General features: G+C 39.3%; 1 protein-coding gene across 3 annotated transcripts in view; it reads left to right on the top strand.

Moving 5' to 3' along the window:
- trdn (triadin) overlaps positions 1 to 19858 on the top strand; it is a 512395-nt gene that overhangs the window by 232541 nt on the left and 259996 nt on the right. For all 3 annotated transcript variants that reach the window (XM_069886892.1, XM_069886891.1, XM_069886893.1), the window contains 4 exons: positions 13762 to 13803; positions 17922 to 17978; positions 18828 to 18869; positions 19504 to 19545. In XM_069886892.1, coding sequence (XP_069742993.1) covers positions 13762 to 13803; positions 17922 to 17978; positions 18828 to 18869; positions 19504 to 19545 — 183 coding nt within the window. The remainder of the gene's footprint in view (positions 1 to 13761; positions 13804 to 17921; positions 17979 to 18827; positions 18870 to 19503; positions 19546 to 19858) is intronic.

The raw sequence follows: 19858 nt of genomic DNA, 5'->3' as shown, positions 1-19858 counted from the left end.
TCACCATACTGTGCACAGAATTTAACATGTATAAAGTTCACCAGGCTTGGTGCTTGAAAGTTAAATGTTTACCGCTCAGGAAGTTTCTTGTAGGGTTAGCAGAGAGATATTTGTTGCTCCAGGATTTCCACAACCGAGGTACCAACACTAGTCACCTCAGGGCCTCACTGATGAAACTTGCCCCATCAGGGTTTTCTAGATGGTAACCTCTTTCTTCAAACTACCACAGAGTTCCATTCCTTCCTTTATTTCAAGAGAAACATCAGACAGATAGCACTTCCAGCCATCTACTGCTCTGGAACTTGCTTTCATTAGTTTCAAACAGTTTTCACTTACTTGTCAGTGTCCCACACACTGACTGACCGAGCTGTTAACTCAACTCTCTCTCTTCCAGCTGCAACTCCAAAGAGAGCATGTGACTCATGTCTTGCAAGACCCCAACTTCTCCAGCAAACTGGAGTTCTTCCTTCTGCTCTCATCTGTTATCATCTTAGGTAAACAATCCAGAATTGACCTTTCTGTGATCACTTTGCAGAAATGGTACTGATAGACAGCATGACTCCAGCAACACAATGGTCAAGCATTTTTTGTCAGTTCAATTGACACCTACTTGTGAAAGGTGCTTACATTCTCCAGAGATACTGCAATGTGAATTCTTCAGTCTTTCAAATAAGATTTGTTTTAAAATGTATGTATGTGACCTACTCTAAATCTTATAAAATCTCCCCAAATATTGATATTGTTACAATACTAGCATGCAGTTTAAAAACTAAAATTAAAAGAATTATTAAAATATATTATTAAAATAATAAGATTTATAAAATATAAAATAATTAAAGCCAAATATAATTTTTATACTTGCCACTTAATCCACAAATCCAATGGAATCTAAAATGAGGTCAAACTCAGTGTCAGATCTGAGTGGCAATATCCCAGTATAATATTGAAAAATGGCAGCAATGGTTAATGAATGCCTTTGGGTGGTCAGGCTCAGAATTCCATATTAGCCATCAATTTCATGGAAGCCCACATATCTGTTTAAGTTGCAATAGCTGAAAGGAACCATCAAGCAAGAATTGTTCTATTAATCACATGGTTTACGACATGAATCATGCTAACAGTGTGGGATCTTTCTTTGGGCAAGGTGTTCTGGGATGGACAAAAGTACAATATTGGAACCTTGATCCACAAAAATAAGGAATAAAAACAAATTATTTGTTCTGATGAAATGTTTCCTTCCTGAATCTATGCACTAAATGCTATAAACTGGAGCTTTTTTTCATATTCCACTTGCCCAGCTGTATTACTCTGCTGGAAGATCAAATTTTAAATGATCTCTAGGTTGTGGTTTTGTAAGGTTACAGCAATAACCTCTTATTCTAAATCCCTAGTTTCACATGAAGAGCTTCCTAACTGCTACTATGTCAATTCTCTTTGTAATTTTAGGCATTTAATTCATACTACCTTCAATGTTCTCTGTTACAATGCAAGTTGAAACCACTGACCTTCTCCTCATGTTTAATGAAGCAATGATAAAAGTTTTTAAATAATCCTTGTAACTTTAATTTTGGCCCTTGAAAGTTATTTACATTCTTTGGATATTCTATTCTAGCTTATTGTTGATATTCTTCATTATTCTGTCAATATTTACTTTGTAAATTGGTATTTTTGAAATATCATCTTGTTGCTTTTTTTATGGCTTGGATCTTTTGCAGAACTTGCTCTGTTTTCCTACCTTGTTAATCTGCCATACAAAGCACTCCACAATCTTTGACCACATGAGTTTAACATAATTTATTGCATCGTTTCTATGTAGAGGTGAAAGCAACTTAAATTTAACATATTTTTCAGTAAGCAAAACTGTTAAGAAAAAAAATGAAAATAAAAACAAGGAAGAATATTTCTCTGGTATTCTGTCCAATATTTACCTCTCATCTGTATCACTAATGCTGGATTATCTGGCTGATATTGCATTATTACTTTGTAGAATTATTTGTTATGCCCAATTTAGCTGCCACCTTTTCTATCTTCTAAAACTTTGGACATATTTTTATTAGCTATATGAATGTTGCTTTGGTACATCATGAAAGGACAGGAAGGGACAATATAATTGAAAATATATTTTCCTTTAAAAAAAAAACATTTTTTTAATTAACAAGTAATATTAGAATTTGCACAGCTATGTAAGTATGTGTAATGGCCAAAAAAATGTTAACATTTATCTACTGGATAATGAAAGCTGCTTTGAGATTTTAGGTTGCTTGTTGATAAATCTCAGTTCCATTTAATCCTAATCTGGTTCTTTTGCACTAAATGATAGCAAGATAAGCAAAGTACCAATCTAGGCTTGTAAGGAATCATACATTACTAAGTATTTTGAAAATATAAATACAAATAAAAATACAATGATTGATTTCCCTCCTTTGTCTAACTCATGATTTACTTATTTCTCAGAAATCTCTTCCTGAAATAGAAATGCATTGTTTATAATCTTCTCTTTCTTCTTCTTTGGCTTGGCTTCGCGGACGAAGATTTATGGAGGGGGTAAATGTCCACGTCAGCTGCAGGCTCGTTGGTGGCTGACAAGTCCGATGCGGGACAGGCAGACACGGTTGCAGGGGAAAATTGGTTGGTTGGGGTTGGGTGTTGAGTTTTTCCTCCTTTGTCTTTTGTCAGTGAGGTGGGCTCTGCGGTCTTCTTCAAAGGAGGTTGCTGCCCACCGAACTGTGAGGCGCCAAGATGCACGGTTTGAGGCGAGATCAGCCCACTGGCGGTGGTCAATGGGGCAGACACCAAGAGATTTCTTTAGGCAGTCCTTGTACCTTTTCTTTGGTGCACCTCTGTCACGGTGGCCAGTGGAGAGCTCGCCATAGAACACGATGTTGGGGAGGCGATGGTCCTCCATTCTGGAGACGTGACCCACCCAGCGCAGCTGGATCTTCAGCAGCGTGGACTCGATGCTGTCGGCCTCTGCCATCTCGAGTACTTCGACGTTAGGGATGAAAGCGCTCCAATGAATCTTGAGGATGGAGCGGAGACAACGCTGGTGGAAGCGTTCTAGGAGCCGTAGGTGATGCCGGTAGAGGACCCATGATTCGGAGCCGAACATGAGTGTGGGTATGACAACGGCTCTGTATACTTGCAGGGAAAACAATTCAGAAGAAGCCAGTCAGGACACAAGCCAACTGGTAGCATTAGTTACTTCAAAAGTGTTAAAAGATAAGACATCCCCAGCATGGGGATCTTTTATTTTATTATTTTAGTCAGTTAAAGTATGAAGTGTATTGTTAAAAAAACTCAAAAGATCTTAAAAAGCTTATGAAACATTCACACACTTAGGCCAAAAATGACACTTCTGATATTTGTGCTGCATGAAGCTTTGAAGTTCAATTTATGAAAATCAGCTCAATCCTTTTTTTTTGATAATTTAATTTATTAAATCATGATTAAGCATACATGGATACAATTTTAAAAAAATACATACATTACATTTTTTATGTAAATAAAAAACCACAAACCCACCCACTCCTCCCCATCCCACACTAAACTATCCCCAAAGAAAGAAGAGGAGATCACATAACAATCAATCAATTATTTGCCATGGTTCGGAGCAACACCATCAATGTGTGGAGGGAAAATTAATAATTCAGCCCCATATATTCCAAATACGGGCTCCAAGTTTAAAAGAAAAGGAATAATTATTACATAAATTATATGTTGTCTTTTCCAACGGAATGCAGGATTTCATTTCCAAATGCCATCGCTGAATACTCAGATTAATCTCATTTTTCAAGGTAATTGCCAAACATTTTCAAGTCACAGCTAAAGCCAATCTTAAAAAAGCAATTTTAAATTTATTTAATTTTAACTCCAATCTCAATTTCTTAATACAACCCAGATACTAAAGGATCAAACAGGATTTTCAATTTAAAAATAGCTTCTAAAATTTCCTTAAATCTATTCCAAAAAAGCTTCACCATCTCACATAGCCAAGTAGAATGTAAAAGGAACCAACTTCCTTATGACATCTAAAACATCAATCCAAAGAAATAAAATTATATTTCCTCAATTTCTCCAGGGTTAAATATAATTGATAAAGAAAATTATGAACCAATCGATACATTACATTTACAATTTTTGTCATACTGTCCTCACATAAATTCATCCAATCATCCTGAGAAATAGACACAGACAAATCTTTTTCCCATTTTAATCTAGATTTATAAACATTCATCTTAAGCATTTTATTCTGTAATAAAGCATACATCTCAGATATAAATCCTTTCTTGCCACCATCAGTAAAATTTCAAACTCAGACACTCTAGGTAACTGTTACGGGCACCCAACAACATCCAACAATAAGGTTTTAATCAGCTCAATCCTTGACATGACAAAGAGATGTTCTCACTGAGAATCTTTTAGAAGTATGTCACATTTTTGAATGTTTTCTTCTCAAATTTAAACTGACCCATGCCAGGTCCATATCCTTTCTGGTGTTTGAATTTCAGTATGTGTAGGTGTTCTCCCATGGAATGAAAACCAGGCTTCTGATACTTTTGTGCATGAAATAAACATCAGCTGCACAATAAGCACTGACCAAATTATACCCTTCACATTAAGTTCACAATTGAGAGAAAGGGAGATTTGAAGAGCAGAGTTGATCATGTAGATTAGTTATGGGTGCTACAATGTAAATACAAGTAAATGGGTCATTTTGAGTGTTTACATGAGGGATGTGGGAAAAATCATTAGAGGCCAGGTAATCTCTGAGCAACTGGTGGAAAAGATTGTTTCTTTGAAAAGAGCCCTTGTTAAATAGGGTAAACTCCATAATAGAGGCAGCATTTGTATAGGATTCCACAACTGGAATCTCAAGAGGGCCAAAGTTTGTAGCATTGAGCTGGATTTCTGACAAGTATATTTATGAAAAAATTCACTAACTTGCGTGCGTCAAATGCCAGAACTATGGGATCCAGAGTGCCAGAGCAGATAGTGGAGTGGCGGAGGACAAGATGATATTAAGACTGCATGTAGGGACATAAATCAAAGGGTTGTACATGGAGGAAATGCTTTCAGGTGCATCTTTTTCAATGCAAGGAGTACAGTGGAAAAGGCAGACAAATGAATGGAATTATGACATTGTGGCCATTAGTGTAACTTGGTTGCAAGAAGGGCAGGACTGGCAGCTCATTGTTTTGGGATTCCATTATTTCAGATGCGATAGAGCAGGAGGCATGAAATGGGGAAGAGTGCCATTACTCATCAGGGAAAATATCACAGCTGTGTTCTGACAGGACAGATCAGAAGGCTCGTCTACCAAGGCTATATGGAGCTGAGGAATGGGAAAGCTGTGACTACCCTCATGGGGCTGTATTATAGATGCATAATAGTCAGCAAGAATTGGAGGAGGAAATCTGGAGGGAGATAGAAGACAGCTGCAGGCAACAGAAAACTGCGATAGTAGGTGATTTTAATGTTCCACATAATGATTGGGATTTCAATACTGTAAAAGGGCGGGATGGATTAGAGTTTGTCAAATGTGTTCAGGAATGTTTTCTTAATCAATTTATTGTGGTACCATTTAGAGAATGCAATACTACATATCCTATTAGGGAATGAGACAGGACAAGTGACAGAAGTATGTGTAGGGGAACATATTTGAGTCCAGTGATCATAATGCCATTCATCTTAAGTTAATTATGGAGAAGCATAGGTCTGCTCCTTGGACTAAGATATTAAATTGGAGAAAGGCCAATTTTGAGGAAATAAAGGATCTAGAAAGTGAGAATTGGGCTAGATTGTTTTCTGGCAAGGATGTCTTCAGTAAGTGGAAGGCCTTCAAAGATGAAATTTTGAGAGTACAGAGATCGTTTGTTTCTGTAAGGATTTAAAAAAGTTAACAGGTATAAGGAGTCTTGGTTTTTGTGGGATATTGGGAATCCAGTTAAGAAGAGAGAGGTGAATAACAAGTATAGGCAACAAGGAGCAAATGAGGTTATTGAAGAGTATAAAAATGAAGGAACTAAATAAAAGGGAAATCAGGAAGTATAAAAGAACACACAGGTTGCTTTTGTGGAAAAAGTCAAGAAAAATCCTAAGGGATTCTAGAGGTTTATTAAGAGCACAAGGATAGAAAGAGACAAAATTGGTCCTCTTCAAGATCAGAGTGGTTGACTATGTATGGAGCCAGAAAAGATGAAGATGATATTATGTTTTTTTTGCTTCTGGTGAGTTCTAGGGAAGTGGTCAAACAAGTAGCAAGGCCGTGGAACCTATACAGATTAACGAGGAGGAGGTGTTTGCTGTTTTAAAATAAAACAAGGTGGATAAATCCCCAAGACCTGACAAGGTATTCCCACAGATCTTATGGAGGGTCATACAGAAATTGTAGGAGCCCTGGCAGATATATTTAAAAATAGGACTTGCATAGTAAACTATAGGGCACTGAGGAGGGCGGTTGAACAGAGAGATCAGGAAACATAGATGAAAGTGGCATCACAGGTTGATAGGGTCAGAAATAGAGCCTACTGAACATTGGCCTTCATAAATCCAAATATTGAGTTGGGATTTTATGGTAAAGTTGTACAAGACATTGGTGAGGCAAAATTTGGAGTATCTTGTGCAGTTTCGGTCACCTAACTACCCGAAAGAAACCAATAAAATTGAAAGAGTACAGAGAAGATCTACTATGATGTTTCTGGGACTTGAATAACAGTTAGAGTGAACAATTTAAAAAGTTAGAATTTTATTCCCTGGAATTTAGAAGAATGAAAGGAGATCAAATAGAGGTTATATGGGTGTTGAGTAAATACAAGTAGGCTTTTTCCACTGAGGTTAGGTGAGATACAAACCAGAGGACATTGGCTAAGGGTGAAAGGAGATAAGTTTAGGGGGAACATTAGGGGGAGTGGTGGGTGTATGAAACGAGCTGCCATCTGAAGCTGTGAATGTGGGCTTAATTTTAACAAAAAAAATTTGGACTGTTGCATGGATAGGGGGAGGGGTATGGAGGGATATAGGATGTGTGCAAGTCAATGAGATAAGTCAGAATAGTAGTTCAGCACAAACTAGAAGGGCCAAAGGGCCTGTCCTCTGCTTTATCATTCTATGCAAGGGTGTCATTTGCTCCAGGCCTCGGCAAGTGTAGATGAGGGGATTATGATATGACAAACTTCTAGATATCAGTGAAACATGTAAAGCATTATTGTAAAATTCAAATTGGTCTATGCTCAGGCAGTAATGAATACACCTTATTGTCAGTACCAAGAAAATGAACATGGATTTAAAAAAAAAAAAATCAAAAAATTGAAGGAAATTTTTGAAATAAAAAAACTAAGAGCAGGAAACTCTAAGTTGATCAGGCTACATTGGTGGAAAAAGAAATGGAGTTAACAGTTCAGGCTGAAGACTCCTTGTCAGAACTGGGAAAGTGCTTGTTTTAAATGATTTAGGGAAGGCACAGATGGGAAAATATTGCTCTGCAATATATGCTAATAGTACAAAAATTGGCTAAGGGATAAATTGGTATTAAGGCAGAGATATGCCATGGCCCGCTTTATAGAGCCTTACATCTTTTGCAAAGAAAGATGTCAAGCAAATATAGCTGCCACCACAGCTAATTCCAACTCAGACTGATATGTTAATTATAGGTTTCATGGCACCTGCCAAATTTCACTCAAGATTGTTCCTTCTATAATTATGAAGGGTACCACAGCTTTGAAGGAGTTTCACAATAAAACTGGAGTCCATATTAGAGCATGATAGAAATGTCAGGACATAATTGATTTTAATACTTAACAGGTGTCTGTTTCTTCCTTTTGCATTCACTTCAACATTTTTTGGACATCTATAGGAGTAAATAAGTTTCAGGGAGATTAACTGAATGATTTGTGGCCAAATCTTTTCTGCCTTTACCTAGCTTACTTAACAAAGGCAATTGGGAATTAATGGATGGATTGATGGAAGAGCAAGTATGTGTGAAGGGATTTAGGATGATCTAGAAATATAATGCAAATTGGATACAAGTCACTGCACTAGTCATAACCTGCAACACTAATTGGTTTGGAAATGTATTCTGGAACTATACTGTACACAGTTTCCTTCCCAGACACCTCTTTATCAAAAATAAAATCATTTGTTCTGTAGACCTGCTCAAGAAATTATAGCCAGAACATAGGCTAATCATTTGAAATGATCTGGCTTGATATTTAATATTTCAATGTGTTTAAATTCTATTCTAACTTGTATTTATGTAAATATGCTCCGTGGTCCTGGAGAAATACTATCTCGTCTACTGTGTGAGCATGGTATAAATGATAAATAAAGGTGACAACGATGGTTTTTCTGAAGTGTGAAGCAAGGCTCTTTACAAATTATCCCTGTGACTGCTAATAAGTGGTCACATGACAATCCTTTCCAGAATAACACCCTGAATGTGGTAATAATTGTTCATAACAATTTCACATTATTAAATTTTCCTTTCCATGTCTTTTGGTTCTTCATCCACCCATTACAGGATACAAGTCCTCTCTGTCCAGATTCTTCATGATTTTCAATAACTAAACGTATCCCCTCTGTACTCCAAAGAGAACAACCCCATTTTGTCCATTCTATCTACTTATCTGAAGTGTCTAATCCCTTGGACACATTGCAGTAAACCTCTTCTGCAGTAAATTCCTAGTTCCTGCCAAGAAAATGAGGTGTGATATCTTTGCAAATTTCATTATTCTTCATTTCCTGACTCCCTTGTCATGAAAGTTTAAATCCTTCACTTTCCACTTCTTCTCAAAAAGAGGGGCTGCAAACAGGAATCTGATAAAGCCGATCCATCTAACAGCTGAACTTAAAATAGTCAAAATTCAGAAATAAATTTGTAATTTTAATTGATAATATTCCATTTGAATAGCTTCTTGAATGTAATGTCAAATGATAACTTTTGCTTACATGTTGGAAAATATTTTGAGTTTACACACTGTTGACATAGCTGTTCAATAATGACTTGACTCTGCAATAGTAAATGTATGATCAATTATTGCATGAATTGATAATGTACAATTTCATCTGAAGAACAAAATAAGTGACAATTTTCTTCCTCCTACTACAATGAGAATATTATAAAAGTTTATAAAGTTATAAAAATATTATTTACACATTTTGAGTGTTAAAATTATTTGCAGGTTGATTTTGTTTTGATAATACTAGGTTTTAAAACCAGACTGACAGTTGCAATCATTTATTATCATTCAGAGACGATGCACAAATCTGCCGCAACGAACCGGCCCCGCTTGTTGCACACAGTCGGCGGGGCAGTTGCAGCAGAGATGGCGACGTGTTCCCATCTCTTCCACTTCATAACGGAAATTGGTGTGCATGCTTGTGTCAGCGTGATGCAAGCAGCAGAACGTATGCGCGGTCCAGCTGCACAGCTGAAAAGCAAGCGCGCAAAGTTTAAATAAACATTCCTACTGCAACCTCAGAGCTCACAGTCTGTCTCCAGTCTGTTCACTCACTTGCATTCAGCACACTACATTTGGTGACCCGTTGAGTCTCCACATTCTGAAGACTCTTACTACATGGATCCTGCAGCAGTCGGTGACATAGCGCTCAAGCTATCCATGTTCTGGACTAACCAGCCCCTCACTTGGTTTGGCCAAGCGGAGGCCCAGTTCAAGATCAAGCAAATCTCCTTGGTATGTTGTCAGTTCCCTCGACCAAGAAACCACTGACCACATCGACGACCTCATTCAAGCACCACCAGAGGAGGATAAATATCTAGCCTTAAAAAAATCCTCTTAACCACTTAAGGTCTCTTACACCACGACAGGGCAGCTAGGCTCTTGCGTCTTGACGGTTTAGGGGACCACATGCCGTCTACCTTGATGGATGAGATGTTCGCACTGGTGGAAGGACACAAGCCCTGCCTTATGTTTGAACAGTCCTTCCTGGAGAAAATGACCGAGGACATTCGCTCCCTGCTCGCTGATGCCGATTTGATTGACCCTCAGAATGTAGTAGCCAGGGCTGATGTCCTCTACTGCACGAAACATGAATATGCAGAGGCCCTTCACTGACTAAACAAACTGCCACACAACCGTCCCGCAAACAGAGCCCGCTGGCAGAGAGGCACCCCTCACGTCAGACTCAGAACCCCATGGAGTAGCAACTGTACTTTCATCACCAACGCTGATGGGGGAGGGGGGGGAAGAGGCTCGAAAATGCTGTCAACTCTGCTCGTTTCAGAGAAAAGAGCGAACCATTTGCCATTAGGGCTGTGGTGGCTGGTCAAAGGAACAGCCTACCCCATGTGTGGGACAATATCTCGGGCTGCAGGTTCCTCATCAACACAGGAGCCGAGATAAGCATCATTCAGCCCATTCCCCTTGAGACGTGCATGAGACTGCGTGGCCCCACCCTTCATGCAGCCAACTCTGCTGTCTCGTTTGGGTGCAAATGCATTCCCTTGCATTTTGGTGATACAGATTTCCACTGGCATTTCACTTTGGCCGCAGTCGACAAGCCCCTGCTGGGAGCAGACTTTCTCCTGGCGCACTCCCTCCTTGTTGACCTACAGGGCAGATGCCTGGTCTACGCGGAGACATTTCAAACCATCCCCTCAGAACATCAAACAAACAGGCCACTCACCTCACCATGGTGGAGACGGCTACAAAACGCAACTCACACCTCCTTGCTGAGTTTCCAGCCATCCGGTGCCAACAGTTTTCAACTACTTAGTCACCCCATGGAATGTAGAAACACATTTCAACCACGGGTCTGCCCATTCACTCTCGGGGTCGCCGGCTGGCACCCAACAAGCTCAAGCCCCCGCCAAGTGGGGAGGGGGGGTTTGCTCACATGGAAGAGTTGGGCATTGTCTGCAGGTCAGGCAGCCCATGGTCCTCACCATTATCCATGGTACTGAAGGCCAATGGCAGCTGGAGACCCTACAGCAACTAGGAGATTAAATGATGCCTCCATTCCTGACCAGTATCCAATCCCACACATAGAGTCCCACACATACAGGCCAACCTCAGTGGCGCCTGCATTTTCTGCAATGTTGACCTCATCGGGGCTACCACCAAATACCGGTGCACCCAGATGACATACAAAAAACAGTGATTATCACCCCTTTTGGCCTTTTTGAAATTCTACATATGCCCTTTGGACTTAAAAACACTGCCCAAATGTTCCAGTGGCTAATGGATGCTGTAGGGCATGACATGACCTTCCTCTTCATTTACCTGGATGACATCTTTGTGGCAAACACTATGGCTGAGGAATACGTTGCACACCTCCACCAATTCTTTTCGCGCCTATGCCAGTTCAGCCTCACCATCAATCTGGCCGAATGCGAATTCGGCTGTCAACAGATAGATTTCCTGGGCCACTGTATAACCAAGGATGGTGCAGTGCCCTTCCCGGACAAAGTAGAGGCCATTTGACAGTTTCCACAGCCTACTACACTTAAAGGCCTGCAGTAATTTGTAGAAATGGTCAATTTCTACAACAGGTTTATTCCCTAGGTGGTTGCTATTATCTAACCCCTCTTCAACCTCATCTCCGTCTCCACAAAAGAACTCCTTTAGACCACCAATGCTATGGCGGCATTAGAGAAGACAAAAGATGCCCTCATCAGCTCAGCCATGCTTGTACACACACACATGGAGGCCTCAACCGTCCTTATGGTCGATGCATAAACAGTGATAGGAGCAGTCCTCCAGCAGTTCATTGACCATACATGGAAGCCACTTGCCTTTTATGGTCACCATTTGCACCCACCTGAGGGCAAGTACAGCACCTTCGACAGGGAACTGCTAGCTCTGTACCTGGCCATTCACCATTTCTGCTACTTCCTCTAGGGCAGAAACATCACGGTCCTCACTGACCACAAACTGCTGACTTTCGCCCTCACCAAAGTATCCAACCCCTGGTTGGCCCGTCAGAAGCGAAACCTGTTGTACATCTCTGAATTTACAGCCGACGTACGCCACCTCTTGGGCAAAGACAATTTTGTCACGGACGCCCTCTTCAGGCCATCCATCTGCCCTTTATCGCAGGATGTAAATTACCATGAGTTGGCCTGGATACAGCATGTTTCCACACAGCACTGACTGGCCTCCAGCTGGTGGACCTTCCCCTTCCACTGCAACATCTCCACTGATATCCCTCAGCCAGTGGTCCCAGCGAAATGGTGATATATGTTTTGTCTCACCCCTCCATCTGCACCACAGTCCATGTGATCTCCACCAGGTTCATCTGGCATGCCCTACACAAATGGGTCATTGTGTGGGCATACGCACACCCTAATTACCAACTGGCAAAAGTCCAGACGCACACCCAGCTGCCAGTTCAGGAGTTCAAACCCACTAGGTGTCATTTCCCCACATGTCCATCTGGATGTCGTTGAGCCCTTCCCAGTCTCTAGGGGGCAGCGATACCTCCTCACAATGGTGGTCAGGCACATCAGATGGCCCAAGGTAGTTCCCCTTCCCAACACAGCCACAGATTCCTGCTCCAGAGCATTCTTCTCCTCCTGGATTGCCCATTTCATCGTTCCATTGCACATCACTACGGACTGTGGAGCCCAATTCATGTCATCCCTGTGGTCAGACCTTGCCAAACTCCTGGGCACTGACCTACACCACACCACTGCATACCACCCCCTATCTAATGGTCAGGTTTAGCAGTTCCACTGCCACCTCAAGGCTTACCTGATGTTACACCCTGAGAGCCCCAACTGGGTGGACGAGTTTCCCCGAGTCCTCCTGGGCATTCACATGGCCCTCAAAGAAGGCCTTTGGGCCTCCACTGTTGAACTGCTTTTTTAGTCAATGACCGGTCAGTTCTTTCCCCTGTCCTCAACAACCCCAGGACCTCTGTGTGAACCTGCAGTGCTTCCATCAGAAACTGGTGACCCTGGCCCCCCCAGGCCTGTCCAGACATGGCAACCCTCCAACTCACTTAACTACAGATTTAATATCTTGTGATTTTGTGTTTGTGCGCAGGGACAGCAACAGAGCTCCTCTCCAGCATCCCTACAAGGGACCTTACAAAGTGCTCCATCACACCACCTCGACATTCACTTTGCAGGTCGGCGACAGGGAAGAGATCTTCACGGTGGACCACCTGAAGCTAGCACATCTGGACCTGACGTAGCCGGTCTCAGTGCAGTAGCCACCATGCAGAGGCAGGCCTCCCACATGTCACGTCACCACCAGTGTTAGTTCTGGTGGCCGGAGGTGATGTTATGTGGCAACACAAATCTACTGCGACGAACCAGCCCCACTTGTCAGGGCAGTCGCGGCAGAGATGGCAATGCATTCCAATATCTTCTGCTCCACAACAGAAGTTGGCATGCACGCTTGTGTCAGCGTGAAGCAAGCAGCAGAGTGTATGCACAGTCTGGCTCCACAGCTGAAAATCAAGCACACAAAGTTTAAATAAACATTCCTGCTGCAACCCAGTCTGTGTCTCCAGTTTGTTCACTCGCTCGCATCCAGCATGCTACAACTCATTAGTATCATCTTTTATTAAAATCTTGCTATTGTGTCAATTTGTACTCATTTACTGAACGGCCTTTTAATTCTTCATTATGGCAATATACCTGTCTATATATGAAACTTCACATGCAGATAAATATGCAAAGAATTGACGGTCCACCTGCAATCTAACATAAATTATTGTATTTTTGTTAACATTTAACATATAAAAATAAAATGTTATATATTATAATAATGAAGTCAATGTAACACTTTATTCTTACAGTAAAGAAGGTTGTTACTGCAATCAAGCATAAAGAGGAGAAAAGCAAGTACTCTACCTCAATAACTAGAATTAATTTTGAATTGAAATTATTTTTCTTCACCTGAATATCATGTTGATAGAATTTTAATTGAAAAATGCAATGGTGTTCCTGACAGTGATTTATGTTTGTGTCCAGATGTCATGAATGCCTCAAAATTTAGACATTCAATTAAAAAGAAATGGAACTAACTGGACCAAAACAAAAGATAATTAATCTCCCTTTTAAATGTAATGTGTCAAATTGGTACAAAAGGCACGACTAGCAAATATTTATGATCAATGATGTTCAGTGCTAAATTCCAATTTTGTTTGTACTCTTTCCTGACATTTCCTCAGCTTCATCTGCAATTTACATAATTTGAATTCTTCACAGAAATTATTTTGCTATTTATAAATAACTTTTTGCAAAATATTGAAAAGAGTCAAAAATTATCCTTATCAATCAAGGGAGTGATGCTTGGAGAATACCATTTCTAATAAAATAAATGCACAACTTGAGAATTGGTTCTTCCTGGGGTGCAATGATTTGGTTGACTGAAATACAATTTCCATTTATTAAAGAATTTGTAATAAACTATTGGATTTAGTAGTCAAACACAAATCTGCAGACACCATGGTTAAAGTATAAACACAACAATGGAGAAACTCACCTGGTCAAACAGCATGGGAGTGAGTCCCAAACAGTCCTCTCAAGTCAAGCAGTACTTCACTAATGTATCCACGGGAGTATTCTACTCCATCTGATGCTCCCTTTGTGGCCTTCACTACATCAGAGACACTGGGCTCAGTCTGGGAGATTGCTTCGCTGAGCACTGTTGCTCTGACCACATAAGTGACAGAGATCTCTCAGTGGCCAACCATTTCAATTCCACACCCATGCTGACATGTCTGCCCATAGTCTTGGTCTGTCTGACCAAATTGAAGGAGCAACACTTGATTTTCCAGTTGGGCACTCTCCAAATGGATTGCATTAAAATTGACATCTTTGGTTTCTGCTAGCTTACTCCCTCCCTTCCCTTTCCTCTAGTTCTCCACCCCTTCCCTCTCCATTCACAGAGCCATCTCTCCTCCCTTGCTGGTGTTCCATCCCTTCCTTATCCACCTTTTATCTTGTTTGTTTGGAACTATACCCCTCCCCCTCCCCCTTACCATTTTGTTCAGGTGCCTGCTGACATTTTTTCATATTTTAATGAATGGCTTAAGCCCAAAATGTTGGTTATCTATCCAAGCTACATAAAATACACTGAACTTCTGAGTTTCTCCAGCATTGTTTTTATTGCATTTGTTCCTGTGTTTGTCAAGATATGTGTGGAGATGAAATTTTTACCAACTGGTGAGTCGAGGAGTAACAATTTCTAAATTAAGCATTTACTATTCAGAACAGAGAAGTCTATTCACTCAGAGGAGGATAAATCTTTTGAATCCACTTCTAAAGAGAGCAATAGAAACTCAGTCATTGAGTATATTAAAATATCAAATCAATAGACATTTAATTAAAGGATATAGAGTTGAAAAAAGGAAAGCAGCACTAAGTAAAAGATTGGCCTTTATCTCTTTGAATGATGTGGTAAACATGAAGTCACTCAGTAAAGGAAAACAAACCAAATGCTGTATTCATCAACTTGTCCATTGAGTCGCTACTTTCTGAGAATTAAACAATTGTTCCCCTCAGTCTGTCTATTCTATAGCACTCTCCAGGGAACTAACATTCACCATGCAATTTTTACCCTGGTTTGACTTACTAAAGAGCAACACCATATTCTAGTCAGTTAAATTCTATTTGCCACTACTTTCCACTAAATGTACTCATTTAACTTAAATGAACAACAGTGACCTCAGTACCGACCTCCGCCCCACACAATTGACCACAAGCTTAAAATCAGAGAAACATCCCTCCACAACTCTGACTCTTTCCACTAAGCCAACATTGAATCCAATGGGTAAACTCCTCTTGGTTCCCAAGTGATCTTACCTACCAGGCTAACCTGCCAAGACCTTCTGAAAGTCCCTTCTAAAGTTGATATATACAAAATCCACTGTCCTGCCCTCATCAAAAAACTATCAAATTCATCAGACCTGATCTCCATTCACTAAGATATCCTTACAATAAATAACATTTTGCCAGCTTTTCAAATTGTACTTGCGTATTAATCTTTTGCAAATCATTTACTTGTGAAATCCCAGATCCCACTGTACCTTAGTATTTCACCATTTAAATGTTACCTCTTATTGTTGGGATTTTTAAAAAAAAATTTCTGCAATTAATTCTGATTTTCAGTTCGTCTTCACAGAAGATGATGAACATAGCTTTGCTGAAAAGAGAGAATCAAGGGGTCTAGTTAGAATGGGGAACTGAAGGAAATAAGTATCAAGTTAAAAAAAAATAGTATGGTGAGATTAGTGAGTAATGATTGACAGCCAAGAGTTTTGAATAAGGTGGCTTATGAAAGAGTGGATACTCTTGTTATTCTCTTCCAAAGATCCATAGATTCATGAATTGTTCCTGTAGATTGTCGATACTATTATTTAAGAATGGAGGGTATGGTGCAGGGATCAGTATGGGAGCCTCAGTAATTCTGAACTTTTGAATTCGGGGATTGAGTATAATATTTTCAAGTTTCTTGATGGAACAAAACTACTTTGTAGGCTTTGAGGCAGGTTAGGTGCATAGTCAATAACACTGCAAATGGAACACAAAGAGAAAAAATGTGAGCATCCTACTGATAGATGAAAATAAAAAGGCAAAGCATTTTACTAGAGGTGAGAGTTTGGGAGATGTTGGTGTTTTAGAGTTACCCAGCTGTTCTTTTACATTATTCACAAAATTAACATGCAGGTACAGCAAAGCAATTAGTTTGATGGCCTTTTTAGCAAAATGATTTGAGTACAATAGGAATGCTTTGCTCCTATGATTATATTCAAGAATATTACTTACAAGTTGGTTTCCCCACCCAAGGAAAAATACACTTGCAGTAGAGAGTGCAGTAAAAGTTCACAAGATTGATTCTCATGATGCAAGATTTGTCATAGGAGAGATAAAGCAAACTCTACTTGCTTTCAGTTAAAAGAATAAGTGATATACTGAAATACCTCCTCAAAGTTGCTGCATAATAAATGCAGAGATAATACCTCCATTTGCTAATAAGTTTAGAATTAGAGTTCATGGTAACAAAATAAGGAGTCAGCCTATTAGGAAAGAAATGGCAAGAAATTTCTTCTTCAGATTTTTTTGGAATTCTCCATCCACGAATGCCAATGGGGCTCTGTGGGCGAGAATATTAAAAGATTTTTTTTTTAAATCACGTGATGGGGTTAATTTGGGAAATAACTATTTCTGTGATTTTAATATTCTATGTAGGCCTATTTGCATTTGTCAAGGTCTGCTTTTCTGTTCATGATTCAATTGTTTCTTACTCGTGTATCTAATATTGTAGAAATGGTACAAAAATGCACATCGATTGATGCACTTCTGCATACCAATCACAATGGCAGGAACATGGAGTGCAAAATACTGAGCATGGAAGTGCTCAATCTAAAGTCACAAAACATTACATGCCCTACATTGTTGATCAATTTTCCACTTTTCTTATGGCTCATATGGCATATGTGATATGCATTTGAATTTCTTCATAGAAAAGTTACGGCATGGGTTTCTTGTGATCCATACATCCAGTTAAAATGCAACATGACTCATTTTTGGGATGAACATTTTATGGGAATTGAATGCTCAATTTTAATCAAAATATATACTGTAGTAAGAGTGCTACCTCCAGGAGGAGTCAGAGATGGAGTGAGTAGCATCTGGGGAATCTTGATGCAGTTTAGCAGATTAAAGATGGATGCCCTCCCATCAGTTCTGCATGTGTGTGTTCTGTTTTTAATGCTGGTTGGTTAGTAAATAAATCTAGTTGTTTTACAAAGAACCCAAGTTTCTCTATTGTTATAAAAGAAACATAACATATACTACTTGTGTCAGCATTCCTGACCAGGATTTATAACTTGATTACTTTGGAAAAATAATGTTTTTTTATATTGGGCCCAAATTTGCAGATCAAATAAAATTGTTGTAAATTATCATCAACAATTGGAGCTAAAAGATCTGTTTTGTTTCTCTTCTCTAGAACCAAATCTAGCTTCCAAGTTAAAAGCTACTTCCACATCACCAACAGTAAAAACAAGTAAGTAAGGGTTTATCCACAATAAACTTTAGTATATGTTTCTAAGCAAAAAAGGCTAAATTTTAAAAGATGAAGGTGCAGTGGCGTATAGGATCTGCTGCAATTTTTCATATAATCAGGGATTGAAGGCCTTTCCTGTTCAGAAAGCTGAAATGTTTGGTCCTCTGTGAAGCCTTGTATCACCAAACATGCCATCAATAGCACTCAGAGACATGCAAAAGAGCAGCCTTTGAAGTCTCATTGTCGGCCAGCTGAGATTCCAAAAATAATGAATTTCCCTGCTCTCTGACAAAATGGACCAATCACCTGACATACAAATGCACACATTTCAGTCTGGCTGATATTTCAGGTAGCACATGTCTTGCATATACTGTGTCACAGTAATTGCACCACAGGAAGAGCAATGGATTGTGCCAGGAGGATTTCATCAAATAAACAGTAAAGGTCATCTGGCATAGTACCCAATGGTGGAGGATAACAAAGAATGTGTTGTAAACCAAATAAATTCATAATTTCCATGTTTCACTCTGCATGCTGAAAAGTCATGGTCTTTATGTAAGCAGGCAAGTACTGGCTGATCTTTTTGGGAGTAGTAAGAATTGGTCAGTTGTGTGTGATGTGTGTGCAGAGGTAAGACACGCCACCTGCTGGTGAAAGCTACCATATATAACGTTTTTTTCACAAACTCCTTGGTGACTACATAACAGCCATGCCCATTAATTAATATACTATGCGATCTTCTTTCGATGATAGTCACAGCTGCTCATTATTTTTTGTCTTGCTACTCCTTCCTTGGTTGGATCCTCATTATTGGCAATAATCTGTATGAGTTTTGTCTTTCCACTTTAGTGCCAGTTAAAGAGAAGCCAGTTACTCCAACCAAGGAAAAAGGTAACCGTCACTCACATTCCTTATTTCATGAGCTATTGGATCAATTTATGAGCAGTGCCTTCTATATCGACTGAATCTCTCATTGAATCATTTAATAAATATTTCATGCCTCAAATAGTTCCATTACATCTAATACTTATGGTTGTTAAAAATGTATTTTCAGTAATTGTTCAAGGAAATTTCAAAATACATCCCTTTTAGATGAAATAAGTCATTACAACATCAAACAATATTTACTATCAATATTTTAAGGATCTCACAACATTATTACATAGCTTAATGCAAGTTTAAAGAGATACATTGAACAGTCTAAACAAAATTATATTGGAATCATTTACGAAAGAAAAATCAAATGACAATATCTTCAGTGACTAATTTGATTGGTATCTTTTGCACAAACATAATAAAATAGTGAATACTTAACAAAAGCACAACAATACAAGAACTTGAGAGGCACCACCTGTATTCATAGAAACTGCAAAACTGATATAAAATGTTTCTGGTGGCTGTAGCCTAATATAGTTCTCTCAACAAAAAGGGAGATGTATATTTTAGAATGCAGCCATGTTTTATTATTGTATTTTGTGGAAAAATATTACATCTTAAAATATCCAGTTTTGTCTTTCCACTTTAGTGCCAGTTAAAGAGAAGCCAGTTACTCCAACCAAGGAAAAAGGTAACCATCACTCACATTCCTTATTTCATGATTTAAATGCAGAGTGATGTGGACTTCCATTCAAAAATTTATTTATGTCTTTGAATATTAAAAAGTTATTGACAAAATATATCCTGCAACTTGGCAGTGATTGATGTCTGCCATTGATTGTGAACTGCAAAGAGCAGTCTGAACAAGGCAATGCACATTAAATCTTGAATTTAGTGAACTAGAGAGGAAGCAAAAATCTAGATTCTAAAAAAGCAAAAAAAACCAGACAAAATTAAGAAACAAAAACATGATTTTTGTTCAATTTTCACTATTAAGTGCTCAT

This window comes from Narcine bancroftii, chromosome 6 (assembly GCF_036971445.1).
Source record: "Narcine bancroftii isolate sNarBan1 chromosome 6, sNarBan1.hap1, whole genome shotgun sequence".
Classification (NCBI taxonomy): Eukaryota; Metazoa; Chordata; class Chondrichthyes; order Torpediniformes; family Narcinidae; genus Narcine; species Narcine bancroftii.
This window is presented reverse-complemented; position numbering and strand designations above follow the sequence as displayed.